Source organism: Plasmodium inui (assembly GCF_000524495.1).
Source record: "Plasmodium inui San Antonio 1 unplaced genomic scaffold supercont1.1, whole genome shotgun sequence".
NCBI classification, from domain to species: domain Eukaryota; phylum Apicomplexa; class Aconoidasida; order Haemosporida; family Plasmodiidae; genus Plasmodium; species Plasmodium inui.
In genome coordinates this window covers 780,830-801,201 of record NW_008481835.1, presented here as the reverse complement: position 1 = coordinate 801,201, position 20,372 = coordinate 780,830, and the positions used below count along the sequence as shown (strand labels likewise).

Below are 20,372 nucleotides of genomic sequence, written 5' to 3'. Positions count from 1 at the left end.
CCCAGGACAAAAATCACATCACATCATTACTACTATGCAGCACAGTGTGATCAGAAGCAACCTGCCCGTGAAGCCCCGATACCGCCTACAGCAGCACGTATGAGTTATCCCCTGCAAAGTGTCAAATGAGGACGAAAAAAAAAGTTACATCGTTTTTACTTCCTTTCTTTCTTGTCATTGTGAACGAATGGGAAAATTAAGACATCAGCTCGCAAGTGATTCGTGTTAACCTGCAAATTGAGGAATCTTCAAATTGTACTTCTCCACGATGGAACTGCCGCAAAAAAAAAAAAGAAAAAAAAATACACCATATGATATCATATCATACCATACTGTGTTGCACTACATGGAACGACGTATGCCAAATTGCAGGCCCAGGTGTTATCAGCAGTGAACCCCAACTAGGAGACATTCAGCGGAGAAAAAAACAAAACAGTTACTTCGGTATGAATCTCCCCCCCAGGTAATGCTTCTTCGCGTAATGTCGAACCCCCTCCTTGGGAAGCATCAACGATATGTTGACTTCTGAGTTGACACAAAAGGCGTTTGCTGCGCTGCCTGGTTTGGAAAAGAAAAAAAAAAAAAAAAAAAAAAAAAATGATATATAAAAATATATATATTTGTCTAACTCGATTAGGCACACATCAGCGTTCGCTTGTTTTCCCATTTTGTCGTTTCCCCTTTTGCTTACCTCCGTCTATGTTTGTCCCTGATGGTACGTCCACCGACACGACGGGCTTGTTGCTCTGGTTAATGACCTGCGGGGGAGATGCGAGAAGTTTGTTTTTTTGGCGGCGCAAAGGTACACACTGAAGGGAACACAACAGGGCAAGAAAGAGAGCAGGGCAAACAGGCAGGAAGGCAGCCAACACAGGGCAGACAAAAAAAGACATATATGACATGCCACAGCTGGGACGAGCCCTACATGGATTATCTCGTCGAAGGGGCTCCGAGGTTCTCCTCTGAAGCTAAAGCCGAATAAGGCATCCACGACTAAGTCATACATCTTCACGTCTGCGCATCGGACGAAACGGCATTATGAATTTTTGCATGACTCGGGATTTTCACCAACGGATTGGAAATACGTGCGGCCTCGTTTCACACGCGTATAAATATATACAATTAAGCAGACATATAGGGGTATTTATATGCCTATATGTATGTATGCTTATAGCCTTTATGCTTATAAGCTATATGCTCATTGCCCATTTGCGTGCCCCCTCGACGCACCTTGACCTGTTGCGGACTTCACTACGGGCACGTGGTAGTGCTGCAGCAGATTCAGCAGCCTCTGCGTGGGAAAGGAAAGTAATCGCAGGGTGATGGGAGCGTTACAGCAGCGTGGCGACAGGCGCTACATTCGCGGCTAGGTGAGAAAGACACGCCGCTTACCTACCACGCTGCGGCACTCACCTGAAACAATACCTTCCTGTTCTCCTTCGGATAAGCGACTGTGACGTCGTAGCCAAATTGCTTCAAATGGCGAGCCGCGACTAAGCCATCGCCCCCATTATTCCCCGGTCCACAAAATATGAGAATTTTTTTAAATCTATCCAAACTGTATTCCCTACATATTATCTGCGCAATGGAAAGTCCGGCTAACTCCATTAACTGCTCGGTGGTGTACCCAACATCGTCACTCATCAATTCGTTGTCAATCGTTTGTGCTAGCGATTGGGATAGGTACTGTGCAGGCGGAAGGACGTCAAGGGGAAAAAAAAAAAAAAAAAAAAAAAGTTGAAGTAAATGTGAGAATACGTTACATATTAAACGATTTGTATAAGAGGAAAGCATGTTGAGATGATTCTTATAAACTTGTTTTTTTTTTTTTATCAGGTCTCACCGTCACTTCCATCCTGTTCGAATGCACACTAGTAGCGGTAGAATTACTTCTTTTCCCTTTCAATGACCTTACGTTGCTGATGCCGACTCTACCACTCAGGTGAAATTTCACAAGCCTCAGGAATCCCAGCAGGCACACGCTATTTTGAAATGCAAAGTGATTGGCGGTTCGAAACAAAAGTTCCTTTCTCATGACTTCTTTCCTGATTAGGCTTCGAATAGTATGTGAATAAATATGCTTTCTCCGAGTACCTACCATGGAGCTTCACAATTCTGCATATGATTTATCTTGTCGAGCAGGCATATGAATACTCCACTCCACCGTTACGCACTGCTATGGGCTCCGCCCCATCCATACAATGTGCCTCCATATTCCTATGGAAGATATGTTTCCCCCAATATGGGATATACCTCTCCATCGGAGCTCTTTTCTCACCATTGATACAACACAATATTGTCCTCTCATATGAACCTGTGCGTGTATGCCCCCATTCGGTCATCCGACGAATATGATTCCTCAGCGAAACGCACGCGTGTAGGCGTTAGGCATGTAGAAAAAATTTTATTTTTTTCCTTCTCCACTTTATTCACTCCAAAAGTGGTGTAAAGCAAGATAATTTCTCCTGGAGTCATTTCATCCCGCAGAATTAGTACCGATAAAAAAAGAACCACAGTTGGCAGAAAAGGAGCGTTGCTATTTTTTCTCTTTTTTTAATTAAACAACTCGTTCCGTAGTTATTTAATATATCAATATATACAACAAAGTAAAATTTAAAAAAAAAAAAAAAGAAGTATTTTTTTTTTTTTTACCTCATAAAAAAGGGTGTATATATATATACATATGCACATGCTGGTTGAGGCGTGGGCAGGTGCAGACAGGATGCCTTCTACTCCTCTGCTGAATCATTCACTTGTTCCAATCCATTGGAGAAGCTTAATTACAAGTACAAATAAAAAGTCTATAGTGGGTCGGGTGATATTATTTATTTCTTCTTTTTTTCCTCTTTCTGGCCTAGTATCCTCAATAAGTGCGTAAAGAGTCCCACTAAGTCGAGATACAGACAAATGGAGTGCATCTGCACGGGGGAGGAGAAAAGGAAAAATAAAATAAAAATGAGCAGAGCAGCGGCCAAATGAACGGTAGCCCGAGGAACATTATGCAGACTCAACTAGGTCGCACAATTTATACACAAACGGCTCATTCTCATACACAGCAGAAATGACACAGACGTGGTCATCCACTATGGTATCATGCGATGATCATCATCTGCTTTATGATTTTTTTTTTCTTTTTTTTTTAAATCATTACTATGTAATCCTTGTTTCCCCGGCGAAAATCAAACAAAGTTATTTGGGTGTCGAATAAGACGAATCTGCAATGGGAGGAAAAAAAAGAGAAAAAAATGGTTCACTCCCCTTATTTATTGCGTGCTTCTTTACCAAATGGGGAAAATATATGCTCAAAAGGTACATATTGGTCGGTATGCTTTTTTTACGCCGCCACGCAGGACCACTCTCGCATGCACCTCCCTCTAAGACGTTTACCCCATGTACATAAAGAATCCAACATACAACAAAGTGGCGTCAATAACTCGTGACCTTATAAAAAAATTCATAAACGAAATGAGCGCTACGTAGGAGCACACGGCGCCTAATACCGTTCCAAGGAATAGGGAAATTCTATATCAAAAAAAGAAGGAAAAAAAAGGAAGAAAATGAGAAGAAAAGGAGCAGTTGAAAAATGAGAAGTTGAAAAATGTGTCATCATAGGAAATAATGGGGGCCCCACTATGCGAAATTTAGCAGCTGTGGGGATGGGCTCATTAACGCAGAGGCACAGACAAGTATGATCCATATATTATGAAAAAGAATTCTCTATACACGGGGAGTTTAATATAAGGCAAAAACGATTTATTGGCAAAATATAGGACCTCCAAAAGGTGCATTTAAAAGAGCGCTCATCTGCCTACAGTATATAGACATCTGCTGATGTCTCTGTGGCGCTTACCTATTCTTGGAAAATATGGCCGACAAGGAGAAGCACGAAAATATGGACAGGCTTCCAAAAAAGGCCAAGGGGAGAATGGACGGGTTCAGGTAATTAACGTAAGCGATATAGTCACTCATCAAAATTCCGATTGCAGATGATATGCCGGCAAAATAAAGTAACCTTTTTTTCGATGCAACTGGTAAGGCATTGCCATAATGAGAATAACTACATGACCCAGCCAAGGCAAAGGAACAAAACAAGCTAATCATAGACGCTATAAATCTCGGGATTTTCAAAAAATATATGTCAATATAGCAACTCAATGCAGTTATCATTGTCCCCACGGCGAGCAGGCCGTATATTTTAATTAAATGTTTCCTCTCTTCATTTGTTAACGGTGAGAAATTTAAAATGTTCGACAGCTTCAGCTCCTTCTGTCGCTTCCTGATTTGGTTGAGAAAATCCATTTTTAAGGGTTCATCAAAAAGAGGAAAAAAAAAAGGAAGAAGGATTCTCCTAGATATATAGGATATACCGCTTCGACGCACAAATGAGCTTCTTTATTCTTGACGATGGGGGATTTAACTTGAAAGGAAAATCCTCTTTCGATATATGCTTAAACGAAGCCTACTTCTTTTTTTTTCCGCAGTCTCTTTCGTAAAAAATCTGAATTTTCAAATGAACGAAAAGTTGATTTGCCGTTTTGTAAGTACTCGCTTTTCTTTTTTTTTTTTTTTTGCTTTTTAAGGGAAAAATTGTAAAGAAAAATATTTGCTATAACATTTAATGACTTTTTGGAAAAAAAAATCTCAGAAAAAATTGTGCACGGAGGGAGGAAGGAAAAAAAAAAAAAAAAAAAATTGCTGCAAAAATAAATGATACCAAAAATAATGCTCCCATTATTTCCATACAATTCTGTGCCGCACATTTATTTTGCGCATATGCCGAGCGAGCTTTTCCAATAGTTCAAAACCACTTAACACGAAAATGGGGTGTGGGTGAGGGAAATCATAAAATGCGCAAAAATATACATAATGTTTTATGTACTTATTTAGCCCCCTTTTTACATACCATTTGGGCTGGAATTTACGTTTTACTTAATAACACCAAAAAAGGAGGCTTACAAAATGGATTGTGTATTGTGTAATTTGCCAAAAAAAAAAAAAAAAAGCCACACTTTTTTACATCTACAGGGAATATTTTTTTTTTTTTTTTTTTTTTCTTTACCATTTTCTTCAATTTTTACCTGAACAAGTCAGAACATTTTTTATGCATATCCGTTCGACCCATTTGTAAATAAAAGGACTTCCATAACAACTTTAACAGCTCCTAACTGATGGTTTTAAATGAATGTCTTATGCGATTTTTATCGAATTCGCACGATACGACTTTATCCTTTAAATGGTGCAGAGTGGGTGGTAGCACTGCTTTTAATCCGTTGTTTTAATGCGTTTTTTTAATGAGCTTTTCTTTTTCTGACATCATTTGAAAGATTGAATAGACACTTGTTCAGGAAAAAAGAGGTTTGTACCTTTTTCTTTTATAAATGCGTAAAATTGTATAACGGATATTCTCTTTTAAGGCTAGCACCAGCTTTTCTTAAGGAAGAGATCCTTTCAAATCAGCCGAGTTGTGAGTACCATTTATTCACCTTTTGTCTATTTATCAAAAAGGAATCGTCAAGGTGGATTGCGTGTACACTTTTCGAAGCGGCACAAATGTGGACACCCAGGTATATGCGTATTGAGCCCTAATGGAGAAGATGAACAGGATGAGGATGAGCTCTCTTCGCTCATTTTGCTTCCCTTTTCGGATGTGCCACTTATAACTGTTCCTGTTATAGGCCGAATTGGTCATTAACTGCCCGTGCGACATTTGCGATATGCGGATCTTCCCTTTGAACATTGTTTCAAACGCTGTGTAGCTTGGCTCCACGCGGATAATCGCCTTTTTTGGATAACTCGGCATGTAGGGATTATCGTGTCGAAATTGTTTCTTATTATTTTTCTGTGGCCATTTTTAAGTGGGTCTATTATCTCTGGTCAAATTTCTTTGTGTTGCGTGCGTGCCCACAAACGCGCACAGGTCGCTTCCATGGTTGCGAAAGGGACGCGTGGTAAAAAGGGCAACGATGTTCCAAAAACAGAGCACCGTACCAAACGGAAAACGTCTTGGAGAAAAGGCAACGTATCGTGTCGTTTGCTCCGTTGCGTTAATTAAAAAAAAAAAAAAAAAAAGCAAACGCTAAATCGGAAAAGAATCAACGTAAACCAAATCAAAAACGTAGACCAAAACAAAAACTATAAAATACACACCCATGAAGGGTCCACGCATGGACACAAAAAAAAAAACGGGGCGAAACTGAATTGGTTAAAAATGGCCACTCAGGACCTACATATGTTAAAGTAAATACGTGCGGTTAATCAGGGTCACACGCAGAAAGAGTAGCAATACCCCGAGTGACAGATCGGTGAGTAGGTGTATCACGGAATGTTCGTCAAAGGGGAAAGACAAAGTCGGTTTAGAAGAGAACATGCAAATGTAGCTTTTCGTGGATACGTGCATCCCCCTCACACACATACGCAGACAGGCAGACAGGAAGACACACAAACACACAACGACACAACAACACACCCTCCTCCTACCGTAGGAGGCGCATCAGTAATGCTGCATATGGGGTATGGTCCCGTAGGAGTAGTAGTGCGTCCCGTGAAGACTCTTCTCAATATCTTCAGCCCTCTGGAAGGAAAAAATATTCCCACCCACTTGCAAAATTCGATAAAAACTCCAAACCAGTTGTATAACGAAGAAGGCAATGATAAACATAAAAATATGAACACTCATTTCTAGTATGCCATAATATATGAGGTAATTTAAAATGATTTTCCTGTGCCAATCGAAATTGTCGTAATACCACTGGACGCTATGAGACGTACACGTATTGTAGAGGCATATTAAACACTCAATTGCTTCCACCATATAGTTTATGACTACCACATTATATGCTATGTACGCTGTAAAGGCATTTTTGTTTGCAACTGAGATGAATATTAACACCGCGCAGATGCAGTTTAGAATGGACATGACTATGAACAACGCTTCATTGTAGTGCGATGTGTGCGTTAACATTAGAATCGACATCAGTATGAGGAGTATGGCATAAATAATACTTGCTGTCCCTATGGGGAAACATAAAAACCTCTTCATCGTCCATCTTTTTATTCCTTGTGACCTGAACATTTTCTCGTCATAGTTGGGGTTATGATGTGCACTCACGGCTACGGTGGGGGATGTTGACAGGATGGGAAGGGATTAGGGGGTGTCGGGAAGTCGATTTTAGTGCTGCTCTCATTGGTTGTTCTGTCAAACAGGGGGTGCACGGGGCAGATTTCCTGTGGGGGGGTGGAATGAGAAGACGATTTGCAAAAAAGTGCACACACATATTGTTTATTATGAATATTTTTGTATAACCCGACAGACGAAGAGGGGAGAAGGCGCCGGAAGAATTTCTCGGCAACTCGGTATTCCCGCAACGTAACTGTGTATGCACTTTATTCGCAATGTAGCTTCCATTTTTTTTTTTTCTTTTTTTTTTCCGATAGGCAGTACTTTTGCATTTGCTTGTCCTTCCTTGGCGTATTCCCCCCGTTGGTCCACTGGCGAGGAAACACCAGCGGGTGTTACGTTATTGCTGTTCCAGCGGAATTAACAATTTCAATTTTGTTTTCTCAAAAACAGTTCTGTCGTGTTCGCCTGAACAAAGTTCACGCTGAAGAAAAATCTGCCACGTGGTCGCACTGTCCATTTGCCTTCATTTTTTTTCTTCCCTTGACACGGCTAAGATTCCACTCCGCTTTGTGTGGCAAGGAAAAAAAGAGTCAACCAACAAGGGAGCAGACAAGCGGAATGAAGCAGAACAAACGAATAGACGAACGACGGCGAACAAACTGCCAGGCATTTCCTTTCCTTGGGCGCATTACAAATGATCTGTCTTATCTGTCCGTCCATGAAAAAAATAAAAAAAAAATCTGCTTTCAAGTGCAACGCTGTCCATTTGCTCGCAACTATTTTTGCGAGGCTGAGGGGTGGGAAAGAAGTGTTCTTCCTACATACACATGTTCCAAAACAGATTTCAGCAACTCGTCATGGAGAAAAAAAAAAAAAAAAGAATTCAACGAAAGTGCAACTTCGCGTGATACATGTAAATATTTGCGACCAGTTTTGCTTTCTTGACGGTTAGGACGCCAACCCGTAACGTAGGACGGTGGCGCGAGGAATCGAGGAATGGAAAAAATTAAGACCATCACACATTAATAATTCTTACAGCGGTAACTCCAATGGCAGCAAAAAAACGGTGAGTTATTTTTTGACCAAAGGACATGCACACAGAGTTGCTGTTACACCCCGTGAGGGAACCATCCCCAGGTGAAAAATGTGAAAAGATTCACTTACGGGCACTTTTCAATTTTTAGCAGCTAAACACTAAGCAAAAGATTTACGCTAATTTTTTGCTACACATAAAAGGAAGAATAATCTGTTCCCCCATGAGTAGGGAAGCTAGCCAAGGCAACGCTTCTTCCCCCCACACATGCCACGTAGTAACTCTGGACAAACATAGCAGTATATATACCTTCCCACTTCACTCATCCTGACCCCTCCAAATAAAAGTGTCATAAAGAAAAAATCCCCCTTTTTCCAAAATGGAAAGGGAAAAATTGCTGTACGAAAAAATATACCCCGCGATTAATGCACACAGATTTCACTTCAATCGATTATCCACTGAGAAAAATATCAAATCGATTGTTGACGAGAAAAAATTAAAAGATAGTCACCATGTGGTCATACTTAGCAGTAACTTCCAGACGAGAACAACCAAGGCAGACGATAGCCAAAGGATGGCAAACATTCTGCACTTGTCAGAAAAAGGAAAGTTATTTGTTTCTTTTATTTTTCTGTGGAAGGAAAAAGAGTTGGAAGATAGAGCTCAATGCTTAACTCAATTGTCCAAAACTGCAGTTATGCAAACGTTAGATTTTTATCATATTAAGTTTAACATAAACGGAGCGGATGGGATGCCAACTGCGGATAAGCACATTGGCGGATGTTTCGTGGACGTCCATTTTGTGAAAAGAGAAACGGAAGTCTCTACCCCAATTTGCTCTTCTTCGTCAGGAGATCACCGATCAGTCTACATCGTAACGGACATAGAGATTGATGCCGATTTGCTACGGCCTCTAAATGATCAGAACGACAGCAATCAATCCAACATGAGAAAGTTAACACAGGGCGTAAGTTATCATGCCACTACCCCACCGATGGTAGAAGGCGTTATTGAAAAACTGATAGAAAAATTCTGCGCCCTTATGAATGAACTCCTCCTCTGATCGGTACACAACTGTGCAGGAAGGTGCAGAATGATTCACTGTACTTCTATATGTGGCGATTGAGGAGAGAAAGGGAAAAAGGGGAAGGTTAGCATTAACAAGTAGGGGTACGACCTGCGTGGATTGCCTAAACGGTACATATAAAACGGGTCTTCTACCATTTTGTCGTATTCAATTTGGGATGCGGCTACATGGGGGGAGACAAGGCTGTGAGGTCCCTTGTGAACAGAACGGAGATGCTCTCCAGGACAGCCACGCCGATGAAGGCAACGTTAATGCAGATGGATTGGCTCGCCCAAATGGGGTAATAACCCTTTATGGTGGTCTCGTCTGGGAGAAAAAAGCAACAGCCCTCCTCCACGCATGCGCAACTGCATAACTGCACTGTTGCTCGATTGCGCGCATGTGTGCCTCAATTGCGTACCTACGCAGCGTGCGTTCGTCCTTTTATCCCCTTCCATTCGTCTGCCCACGTCTCTCACTATTTTCGCATTTTTTAGGCCCTCTTTGGTCCGCTGCCCCTCACACATGCACCAACTGGCATGAGAGTAAGCAGCAGCAGGGAAAGAGAAGTGGCTGCTTTGTCACATGAATGTAAAGCGGTCATACGAGAAGCGACACTTTTCTACCAATTAGGGGAACTTAAGCCAGCTTATAAACATCCAAAAGGGGATAAAATGCGTAAATAAGCTAATAATACAGTAGCAATCACGGACACGCGTTCGCTTCCTTTTATTTTTTCCGCCTAACGCACAAACATCACTCTTGAGCCACGTGAATTCTACGCAACCAAGCTGAAGTTGCCAAAAAGAAGAAAAAAATTCATTTTACGCCTTTTTCAATTTGAAATAATTTTGAAGAATATACCAAATGGATAATTTAATATATTCACATGTGGCAAAAACCGTTTTATGCATTTCTTTTCAACAAAAAAGGGCTGAAAGTTGCGCGCTTAGTTTAATTCGTTCTACGACCGTTATGCCCCCCCCCAAGGAGCAGCATGCAATTATGCATAAGTTTTCTCTTCATTAATTAAATATATTTGTGTGCAGTGCAGCAAAAAAACAAAAAAAAAAAGAAAAAAAAAATATATTTTTTTGCCACTTCTAATGCTTCGCCTCGAAGCATAAAATAATAACATTATTTTTTAAACTTCATGGCAGCACACTATTGTGCGTAAAATCAGCATAATATTGTATAGATATTCGCGCCCCTGTACAGGCTAGGTCTCCCTTAAATTACATGTCAAATGCTCTCCATGTGGATAAAAAAAATAAATAAAAAACGCCCCAAAATTTTTCAATTATTATGCAATTATGTCAAAAGGTCGAACAGGAGAAGCCAAGCCAGCATTTTTGCGAAAAAGTGACTGCGCTTTGATTCTTAATTTTTTCAAAATTTAAGTTTAAAACATACCTTTCGACAGTTGGCGCGCCTGTGGCGGGTGAGGCAAAACCGCGTCGCATAGGTAAACATAAGGGTCTACTACGTGAGCGTGTTTCCGTGCCTAAATATGCGCTGGTAAATCCACCCTTTGCTTCTCCATCGCGGGGTAGTGTAGACTAGTTCAACAGCCTCCCTCCCGAGACGTAACAAATAATGTGCCCAGTCCATCGCAGTATATGTTTATCTGTGCAGCTTGATATTCCCCACTTTGGCAAATAACCTTTTATCGCCATCAATTTCTCCCCCCCCTGTGCTAACCCCCATTTATGTTAAAATCGCCTGACTCACGTTGCTGAAAAGAAAAAAAAAAAAAAAAAAGAAAAAAAAAAAAAAACTAGCCAAAATAATATATGGGCCATTACACAGAAAACGATTTTTACCTGAACAAGTCAGCATCTCCCATGGGGGATGCCGAAAATAATGAAAATGACAAAAAATGTCTATGGGTCCCTGATGAGGAGGTAACGAATTGCTACAGCTGCAATGCCTTCTTTAACGTAAGGGTAAGAAAACATCATTGCAGAGCTTGCGGAAATGTATTTTGTTCCAACTGTTCCGACAATAAGATAAAAATTAGCGAATACAGCTATGCAGAGAAAGTACGAGTATGTGACAGATGTTTTATGGAGAGATCTTCTCCCCAGACGTTGCTACTGCAAGAAGATTTAGGAGCGAGGAAACAGATAAATCAAGATTTGAAGAAAGCGCTAAGTGAAAAAATGGCCATCGTAGAGAGATTTAAAACATTCTTACTCGAATTTGACAGCGAAATTTTAAACAACAGTGACCATGCAGACGGCTCCAATGATGTCATGTCCTTACTGCAGAGGGGAGAAAAAGGATTGAAAGACCTGAATGACAAAATAAGGAACTATGACTCCATTATTGAAAATCAGAAAAAGGAATTAGAACAGCTAAAAAGGGAAAAGGAACAAAAAACAGAACTTAACAAAATTCTGCACTTAAGAAATTATGAGATTCAGCAGAAAAATATGAACATTAAAAATCTTGTTAAGGAAAAAAACGAACTGACTTTAGTGAAGGAAGAATCGGAAGGCATTATCCATTCGTATAAAAAACAGGTGGAGAAACTGATTATAAGGTGTAACCAACTTGAATTAGAGAAGAAGAGGAAAAACTATACCGACCAGTCCAGCAATTATTCCTTTACGAATAGCAGCTCTCAGTCCTATATGATGAATTCCTATAGGTTGCCTCAGAACGAGATGACCGTATCGTACACTGTTGCACAGGGGCCCTCGGATGACCCGGAGGACGAAAACTGTTGCAACTACTGTCAGAGGAGGGTTTGCTCGATTATGTGAGCACAGTCAGCGGGGATGTCGTGTACTTGTTGATGAGGGGCCCATCCACATGTATGCCTACGCTAGGCTGCACGAGGGAAGCGCTGATATGTATCCCCCGCCTTTTTTTTTTTTTTTTTTTTGGTCTGTATGCTACCCTGTCCTGTGTCCCGTATGCAAAGGGGCATTCTTATCGGTTTATATATTTTATATATATATTTTTTTCCCCACCTGGGAACATTTCACCATCCACGCGGTTGTGCAAGAAGCCCCCTCGCGCACCTTTTGTCCCATTTGATTGCTGTGTAGTAACATGTTTGAATACTTTTAATTAAATCTGTTCCATATGTTTGTTTGCGTCTTGATACCCCCTTCTCCTCACTCACTCTCTTCCTCAATAATTAACCCAATAATGCTTAATTTGTACTTATACGTTACCTTTCCCCCCAATTTATGTACCTTTTTGTGAAACCCTACACCGCCGTTTTTTTTTCGAGCCATTTTAAGATTTTTCCTGGTACAATTTGTGCTACCTTTTTATTTTCATTTTACTTAATTTTACTTTGCTTCATTTTTTTGTTAACATATCAGCCCATTTGGCTTGTCATTTTTTTTTTAAATAAAATTAGATCTTCTTAATTTCGGGTATGACACGATATGGCATAATTTTTTTTTTTTTTTCCTACCATCTTTCGTATTTTCCCATTTTAATCAACTGAACCTATTTGTTTTTATTGTTTCCCCTGGATGGTTGTACAATTTTTTAATTTTTACAAGGTAAAGACAAGCAGCGGGAATTTTTTCTTTTTTTTCTTTTCTCTTCATGGGGCTGAGCGGAAAGAGGAAGTGTATATAGGAGTAATAAGCATTCTGGTCCACCTCCAGCAGTTGCAATTTTTTTCCATTTGGTGGCAGCATTTTTTGGAGGGGGGAAAAGAAACGGGCAGAGGTGCTGTTGGTGCTGCAAAATAGGCAACCTTTACGAACTGGGCAAAATTGCAAAAGAGCAACACGAGGGAACACAGCAGAAGTGAAAGAAAAAAAAAAAATAAAATTTCCATTTATTCGATCACGTGCCACTTTAAAATATAGTAACCGTTTTGCAGCGACTGTTGCTTTGTTAATTGCCACTCAAGTCTCTGTTCACAGGCAGGTAGCATCTCCCCTGGTTGCAAGTGGGGGGGGTACAAATAACATTTGTCTCGTGAGAGTACCCCCAAAAGGTTCTCTTCCCTTTGTGTAGGCCTAATTGTGTGCTTTTTTTTTCATCTGCCAGTTGTGACCCACCAGTTGGGGTTAGCGGCTTCTGTTGGCAACTTTTGTTTGTAGCTCCTGTTTGAAGCTCCTGTTTGTAGCTTCTCCTCGCGGCTGCCGCCTGTGAATGGCCTTACTGTCCGCCGCACCAAGGCAGCCAATCCCACAATGAGTCTCCCCCCGGGGAAAGGCAACCCGAAGGGTAAGGAAGCCGCGCAGAGCAGATATCCAAGGGTGAACAAAGAATGTCCAAGTATCCGTTCAGGCAAAATGAGAAGCAGAAAAGTATTAACGTGGAACAAATTGAATGGACCACCAAACAGCGCAAAGACAAATTATAAGAAGATGGACGAAGGGAATGCGGCTCATGGAAACGGCGCTGCAGCACAAAGTACAGGCTACTGGAATGAGGGGAAAAATGTGTGCCTTCCCAGACGCACGGGAGCTGCCTCGGTATTGTATAAAAACCACGTATACATATTTGGGGGGTACAAATCGGAAAGGAGGCTCAACGATTTTTACAAATACAATATTGCCGAAAATGAGTGGATCAAAATAGAGTCCCTAAATGGACCATCGAAGAGGGAAAATAATCCTGCCTTTTTATTTAAAGATAAAATGTATATTCTGGGAGGATACCAAGGAAATGAAATTTGGTTGAATGATTTTTATGTGTACGATTTGAGGAGAGAAAAGTGGCAAATTGTTAATGTGAAGAAGGAGAGCATGAGGTTTGCCCCGCCATCGTTATTTGGCTTCGCCCTATCTGTGGATGAGCGAAAAGGGAGAGTCTATCTATTCGGAGGGTACGATGGCAAATCGGTACATAACAAAATGTATGCATTCGATTTGGAGGAAGAGAAATGGATTCAGACAAAGCAGAGTGGAGAGATCCCTAGTCCAAGATCCTGTGCCATTGGACATATCTGCGACGGTTATTTCTACATTTTTGGCGGATACAATGGAGAATACGGATTAGACATCTTCTATCAGTATCATCTGGAGACAGGCATCTGGACGGAGATGAAGTATAACATGATTGAGGGGGAGGAAGAAGAAGATGAACAAGAAGAGGAGGATCAGTCTGGAACCTCCGTAGAGGGAGAAGACCAAATTGAGGAGATCCACCTGTCGGGGGATTCGCGAGTGGGAAGAATTTCACCTCAAAGAAGAAAAAATCAGACGCAAGTATCCCCTCACGATAGAGGAATCCCCGTGGCCAGATACTTTATGGGCTCATTTATACATAAGAAATGTATATACATCCTGGGAGGGTATAATGGCCTCAGATGTGAAAGGCTGAATGATCTATACAAATTTGATCTGCACGAAAGAATCTGGTTTAAAATACACACGTGTAACAATTTCACCAACCGAAGCAGCATGAATACTCATTTTTATAAAAACGTCATCTACTGCATTGCAGGATTTGATGGGAACAATTCGCTCAGCGATGTGTACGCTTTGAAATTGGAAGACGTGCACATCGAACCGTCTTCCCTCCTCCAGTACTACAGAATGATGGTAAATAATTACCGATACGCAGACGTTATTTTTCTGGTGCAGAATAAGTACATCTATGGCTGTTCTTCCATTTTGCTCTCCAGGTGTCCAGCCTTTAAGACACTCCTCAATTTGTGCACATCCACTAGTGCATCATCGAGCGAAATGGCTTCCACACAAGGGGAGAAACACTACTACAGAGCAAAGAACCTCCCACCAGTGAGCGATGGAACAGCAAAAGAGGAGAAAATAAAAAACCTCAGGGTCATCCCAATTCATGATATCGATTATGACATCTTCCTAATAATTGTAAATTATCTCTACATAGATGAGCTCTCTATGTTTTACTCCCTTGACACTTATGTTCTTATCATCTTGGCTGCCTACAGGTATAGCATTTTCAGACTAATGCAGTTGTGTGAGCGCGCCATCAGTCACCATATAAACGAGTCCAACGTTATGGACATCCTCATTTTGAGTTACAGAACCTGCTGTAAGCAGCTATGCACAGCTTGCATCGATTTTATAATTAACAATAAACTGCTGGACGAGGCAAAAATTAACCGCCTCACGTTGGAACCCTATTTACTGGGCGAGATTTACAAAAAATGGATCTTCAACTGAGGTAGCCAAGATGCTACCACCTTCTACTTCTACTTTTTCTTTTTTTTTTCTTTTTTTTTTTTACGCTGCACGTAGGGACCCCCACTTGTGCCACTAAACCGGTAGAACATTCCATTTGGATGTAATTTCCACTGTGCGTACTTGGTGGGGAGTACGGACGAGTCAAACGGCACACCGATGCGATGACCAGTCGTATTGGCTTACCACGCGGGTGGCACGGGAATAGGCGGATGGTCTCGCTTAAACGGTGTCCTGTAAAACGAAATATGTTTAACGCCCTTTTATATGTCAATCACGTCCATCTCATGCCCCGCTGAAACACCTGGGCAGGGGAGGCCGGTAGGTATACTTATCCGCTATAACCAACTGGGAAAGCATCTCCTCCCCCTCGGGCTCTTCCTCCCCGGTAGGATCATCTAACGCGGCGTCGGAAAACTTTTCACTTATCTTAACATGCGGAAAGGAATATTTCCACTCTCCATTTATTATCCCATTTGGGGAGATGCTGCTTCGTATCTTTCTTTCGTTCATGTAGAGATCTCCAATTATTTTTCCTCTGAAGGGCCTCATGCTGTAGCGGACACACTTGAGGTAAAAATAAAGGCTGTTTTTGGCCTGACTATCCACAATGTAGTGGAAGTTGTTTATCCTTATTACTTTTTTGTTTTGGAAACTGCCCATCGGAGTGGACCCCTCGACAGGGGGTTCCCCACGGTCCACGTCCTTCTTCTTCTCCTGCTGCTCCTCTGCTATGTCCTCTTCCTCCGCCTGCTTTGCCTTGCTACATTTCGCAAAATATTTATGACTATTTAGATAAACCGGGTTCCAAAAAAGACAGTTTACTCCATTAAAGGGAAGCGTGTGGCATGTCTCAAATAGGTTCCTCCTGTCTGGCGGCTTATTAACAAACTCGGAAAAGAATTTCACATTTAATTCTTCTGGTTTTATCCACCTTTTTTGATGGGTGTGCCATGGGTATTTGTCAACACATGGCCAGAATGCTTGTCGAGTTCGCGAGTCACGTGCTCTGTATGGTGACTTGTACATGCGAAAATATGGATACATAATATTCTTATGTTTGTATTGCCTCCTGTTAGGCGTGCCGATAGCACTCCTTATCCACACGTGCACTCGCTTACCCTCATCTTTGTTTATCTTGATTGACATGTCGCACGGTGGGAATGGGGTGGCGGAATGCGATAGCGGTGTGAGAATGGGGTAGCTCTGTTCGATGCTATCTCTCCGTTGCGTCTTCGCGAGTTTGCGTGTACGATACTGCAAAGGTGTCTGTCAACGCTTCGCCCATCGCGGCGCACACAGCGCGTTATGATTGCAAAATGAGGAGTAAAAAAAAGAAAAGTCGAATACGAACAACTCAGAACGGCGTCGCGCCAATGTGTCGTTAGCTCAGAAAAAGCGCGAATCTGCGAAAAAGGAAGGCATTTTTAAAATCACCACGCCGTGGGAAGTATACATCTCGGCAATTTTCACATCATTTGGGAAGCTATCTTTATCTCTTTCCAAAATAACAACCACTCTGCTGGAGTTCTAATTTTGTCACCCCATGGCATGTCAGAATGCATGTGTAAATAATCGCCTGAACGTGCAGATAAAAAGTGGGATTTTTTTTTTTTTTTCCCCTTTTTGGCTAATTGGAATTCTCATTTGTGGCTTATAAAAGGAGCCACCCCCCTTTCGGTGCAATCCCCAAAATGGAGGAAATAATTTACATGACGAAGCACATTCTTCGAGAGGTAAACAGAAATTATCTGAACTGGCTACCACAGGGAATGTGGCAGTAAGCAACTTCGAAAAAAAAGAAAACCCATTGACTTAATTAAAAATGAACATAATAGCCCCTTTGCCTGCTTATTTACTCCTCGCCGTTCCTTTCCACTTTCTTCTCCTCCGATGCTCCTGCATACCACGACGTTTAGGACATACTTAGCAAACACTCCACTATCCGTAATCGGAGGAAATAAGAACAAAGGGATGATTTTTCCCACACACAGGGGTAAACTTTTTTTTCTTTTTGCTCACTTAGCAGTAGAATAATTTAATGTAGCAAACAGGGGGAGGAACGCATGCTAACGAGTGACAATGCATCCCCTACCTTATTTTACACTGGACAAATGTGGAAAAGAAGAAAGTGACGCTGATTTGTTTCCATTCAGTGCGCAGATTAAATGATATCATATGTACTGCATAGCAACGGTGGCCCACACAGCGCATTGAAGAGGAAGCCAATGCGTAGAAACTCCTTCCCGCTGTGCACCCTCTCCCTGCATGCATAAGTACACAAGAAGACGCCAAAATAGGAGGTTACCACTCCAAGATGGGATAAAAATCCTCCTACTCTGGGAACTTAATAAGGTGGCAATTTTTCCTGGTCTATAAATCTCCGTTTCAATCTGGTCAATTAGCATTTCATAGTTCCTTTGAGTCTACTCGCGTCTTATCCACTGAAATGAATTTTCATACACACCGATGCAACATTCTTAAACACATATGCACACGGGGCGCAGATCTATGCGTGTACATATAAACCATTCCATGTAGCTGCTCGAAAAGGAGGAGTGCGAAAAAAAAAAAAAAAAAAAAACATGTACACAACGGTACACAATTTTGAAATGGTAAAAATTTAAAAAGGGGCAACAGAATTTCAGGGAGAAATATGAAATTTTATTATCCTATGTTGCCTAGCTTAGTTCTTGTTTTCTTGTTTCTGTTTCAATTTCAATTCCTTCTTCTTTTTTAAGATTCCCTTTAAGCAGTATTTTTGGTTTTTAAAAAATTTGGGGTCCAGCTGAGAAGAGGGGAAAAAAAATATATATGTGCACAAATCCGGTAAGCACTCGCGGCGGATGCTCTCCTGTGGAAGCTAAGCCGTGCACCATAAAAGAGACATGAGGGCGACAGCGTGGGGAAACGGTGGAAAGGGGCGAATAGCGGCGGAAGATTACAATCTCAACGCAAAACTTCATCAAGCAGGTGTGCAACACACGAGCACCTATGTACGTTTCTATCAAATACGTATTTGTGCGTACCCCCTTACGAGACATAAACTTGTGCTTCTTCGGTTTCTTAATTCCATTTTTGTGTGCCTTCCTATTCTGCGGGTGGAAAAGAGAGGGGTGGGAGTCAAATGAGGTGATGCAAATGAGGTCAATGAGCGATATGTACACAAGATGACCACATAAAGTACGTCAACCCCACGTCGGAGAAAGCAGAACTGCACAATATGCTATCTAGAGAAGGAGCAAAAACAGCGTGCTGCAAGAAACTGCTGAACAGTCCAAACGAGTGAGGAGCAACAGAAAGAGACGAATGAACATAAAACAGCCGCGAATTCGTCGCGGAGCAGCGCTGTGAAAGATGCCCTCCAAGGGGCTATTTGACGTAGCCCCAAACTTACTTGGTTATGATTCGTGTGGTTCTTTGACTTGGCCATGTTGCCGTTTTTTTTTTCCTTCCTTGACTTAACGTAGATATGCTGACGTGGTACAGTTATGTAACACTTAGCGGTAATTTTGTAAAAAAAAGAAAAAAACACTTGCTCGTTAAAAGGGGAAAAAATGTTGGAAGAACTATATATTCCCTGCCAAATGTAATTTCTCTTATTTAAAATTGGTCGTAATGGTGAAAATACGACCGTGTGGGTGAGCAAAAGAGTGGTAACTTTTTTAATAAGTTTTTCCTATGAGGTATTTTATTTTAATTTTACTTTATTTTTTATTTTATTTTTTTTTTTTCAAAGATGTAATTGGGGCCTATTCGTCGTCTTAATAAAAAGGGTGCTAACCGTTTTGTACGCATAAGCGAATGGTGTTATACTTGCAGAGTAGAGTATGCTTCATATCTTTTCTTCCCCTTCAATATATTTACATAATATGCATCGTTGCGGACTGGCGGCGCAAAATACTATAGGGCAAATTTTCTTGCCTTTGAAAACGCTTCGCATCCTATTGCCCCCTCTTCTTTTCCCGCCCTGCATTTTAATCCCCTCTTCCGGGTTCCCGTGTCACCATCACCTATCGAGAAATTTGGAAAAAAAAAGAAAAACAAAGCAAGAAAAGAAAAAAAAAACCCAAAAAAGAAAAAGAAATAGGAATAAAAAGAAGCTTCAGCTGAATGTGTTTAATCCGTGTACCACATATTCCCAACCTGTTAATTAAAGTTTTTTCCAAGTACGTTGCTCGTTCGCGACCTTTTCACTCTGTTCATTTGTGCAGCCAATTTGGCTATGCTGTCCCGAGGGGTTAACAAATTGAGAAAGCGCGGAGAATAAAAAAAAAAAAAATATATATATATCTATGAAATAAAAAAATAAAACAATAATGCCCTCTTGAAACGCCGCCTTCTTCTATGTACACATATTTCACACCTTCTCAATGAAGAGAAAACAAATTTGTGTCCCATAATAAGGCTACCACAGTGTAATCACAAAAGGGTCCATATATATAAACCAACACAAGGGAGGCGCAAACGTGAAGAACAACGCCAGTACCCCTCTCCGTAAAATACCGCACGGTATATACAATCCCTTCTCCACACAATATCTGTTCCACCTGCCAAAATGCTACGCAACAATATTTGGGTTCCTCTCGAATCCAACCCGGAGTCGCTGTATCTGTATTCTTGCAAACTTGGACAGACAAAGTTGGCGTTTCAGGACATCTACGGGTTTGATGCGGAGCTCTTAGATATGGTAGACAGACTTCCTGTGCCATCATATGGCTGCCTCCCTATGCCATGATATTGCTGGCTTCCATTCGCAGCGTGGGGAAGGAAAATACCTATTGCACTTAGGAATTTTAGAGCATGTACACATTTCTTCGATGCGGAGGAAGCCGCAATTTTGCAATCCCCCTGCAGCATAACTTTCCGCATAGCAAATTTTTTTTTTCTTCTTCTGCACATCACCTCCCCCGCTGACAGATCCAGCAACCCGTGCACGCAATAATACTGTTGTACCCCTTGAAAGAAGGCATGGTAATGACGCGTGTGTGCTCGGCATGTGATTCT

The 20,372-nt window shown here is 41.3% G+C and overlaps 9 protein-coding genes across 9 annotated transcripts in view; 4 read left to right on the top strand and 5 right to left on the bottom strand.

Moving 5' to 3' along the window:
- Positions 1-436: 436 nt before the first annotated feature.
- Positions 437-2,035, bottom strand: C922_00187 (YjeF; the record flags this gene model as incomplete). Its single annotated transcript, XM_008815804.1, has 6 exons — positions 437-558; positions 692-758; positions 926-1,014; positions 1,231-1,291; positions 1,414-1,686; positions 1,844-2,035. 6 exons carry the CDS (start codon positions 2,033-2,035, stop codon positions 437-439), a joined length of 804 nt encoding a protein of 267 aa, XP_008814026.1.
- Positions 2,036-2,825: 790 nt separating this feature from the next.
- On the bottom strand, positions 2,826-4,299 carry C922_00186 (hypothetical protein; the record flags this gene model as incomplete). Its single annotated transcript, XM_008815803.1, has 3 exons — positions 2,826-2,918; positions 3,152-3,215; positions 3,851-4,299. 3 exons carry the CDS (start codon positions 4,297-4,299, stop codon positions 2,826-2,828), a joined length of 606 nt encoding a protein of 201 aa, XP_008814025.1.
- Positions 4,300-6,490: 2,191 nt separating this feature from the next.
- On the bottom strand, positions 6,491-7,072 carry C922_00185 (hypothetical protein; the record flags this gene model as incomplete). The annotated part of the gene is made up of 1 exon (XM_008815802.1): positions 6,491-7,072. The coding sequence occupies one exon, from the start codon at positions 7,070-7,072 to the stop codon at positions 6,491-6,493; it is 582 nt and encodes a 193-aa protein (XP_008814024.1).
- A 1,460-nt stretch (positions 7,073-8,532) lies between these two features.
- Positions 8,533-9,216, top strand: C922_00184 (hypothetical protein; the record flags this gene model as incomplete). Its single annotated transcript, XM_008815801.1, has 1 exon — positions 8,533-9,216. The coding sequence occupies one exon, from the start codon at positions 8,533-8,535 to the stop codon at positions 9,214-9,216; it is 684 nt and encodes a 227-aa protein (XP_008814023.1).
- A 1,796-nt stretch (positions 9,217-11,012) lies between these two features.
- On the top strand, positions 11,013-11,987 carry C922_00183 (hypothetical protein; the record flags this gene model as incomplete). The annotated part of the gene is made up of 1 exon (XM_008815800.1): positions 11,013-11,987. The coding sequence occupies one exon, from the start codon at positions 11,013-11,015 to the stop codon at positions 11,985-11,987; it is 975 nt and encodes a 324-aa protein (XP_008814022.1).
- A 1,401-nt stretch (positions 11,988-13,388) lies between these two features.
- Positions 13,389-15,347, top strand: C922_00182 (hypothetical protein; the record flags this gene model as incomplete). The annotated part of the gene is made up of 1 exon (XM_008815799.1): positions 13,389-15,347. One exon carries the CDS (start codon positions 13,389-13,391, stop codon positions 15,345-15,347), a length of 1,959 nt encoding a protein of 652 aa, XP_008814021.1.
- A 303-nt stretch (positions 15,348-15,650) lies between these two features.
- Positions 15,651-16,514, bottom strand: C922_00181 (hypothetical protein; the record flags this gene model as incomplete). The annotated part of the gene is made up of 1 exon (XM_008815798.1): positions 15,651-16,514. The coding sequence occupies one exon, from the start codon at positions 16,512-16,514 to the stop codon at positions 15,651-15,653; it is 864 nt and encodes a 287-aa protein (XP_008814020.1).
- A 1,537-nt stretch (positions 16,515-18,051) lies between these two features.
- C922_00180 (ribosomal protein L29e) lies at positions 18,052-18,798 on the bottom strand (the record flags this gene model as incomplete). Its single annotated transcript, XM_008815797.1, has 3 exons — positions 18,052-18,153; positions 18,395-18,460; positions 18,763-18,798. The coding sequence occupies 3 exons, from the start codon at positions 18,796-18,798 to the stop codon at positions 18,052-18,054; spliced, it is 204 nt and encodes a 67-aa protein (XP_008814019.1).
- Positions 18,799-19,923: 1,125 nt separating this feature from the next.
- Positions 19,924-20,372, top strand: part of C922_00179 (ubiquitin carboxyl-terminal hydrolase) — a gene marked incomplete at both ends in the record, with an annotated part of 1,595 nt that continues 1,146 nt past the window's right edge. Inside the window, 2 exons of the mRNA XM_008815796.1 lie at positions 19,924-20,055; positions 20,286-20,339. Of these exons, the coding sequence (XP_008814018.1) occupies positions 19,924-20,055; positions 20,286-20,339 (186 nt within the window). The remainder of the gene's footprint in view (positions 20,056-20,285; positions 20,340-20,372) is intronic.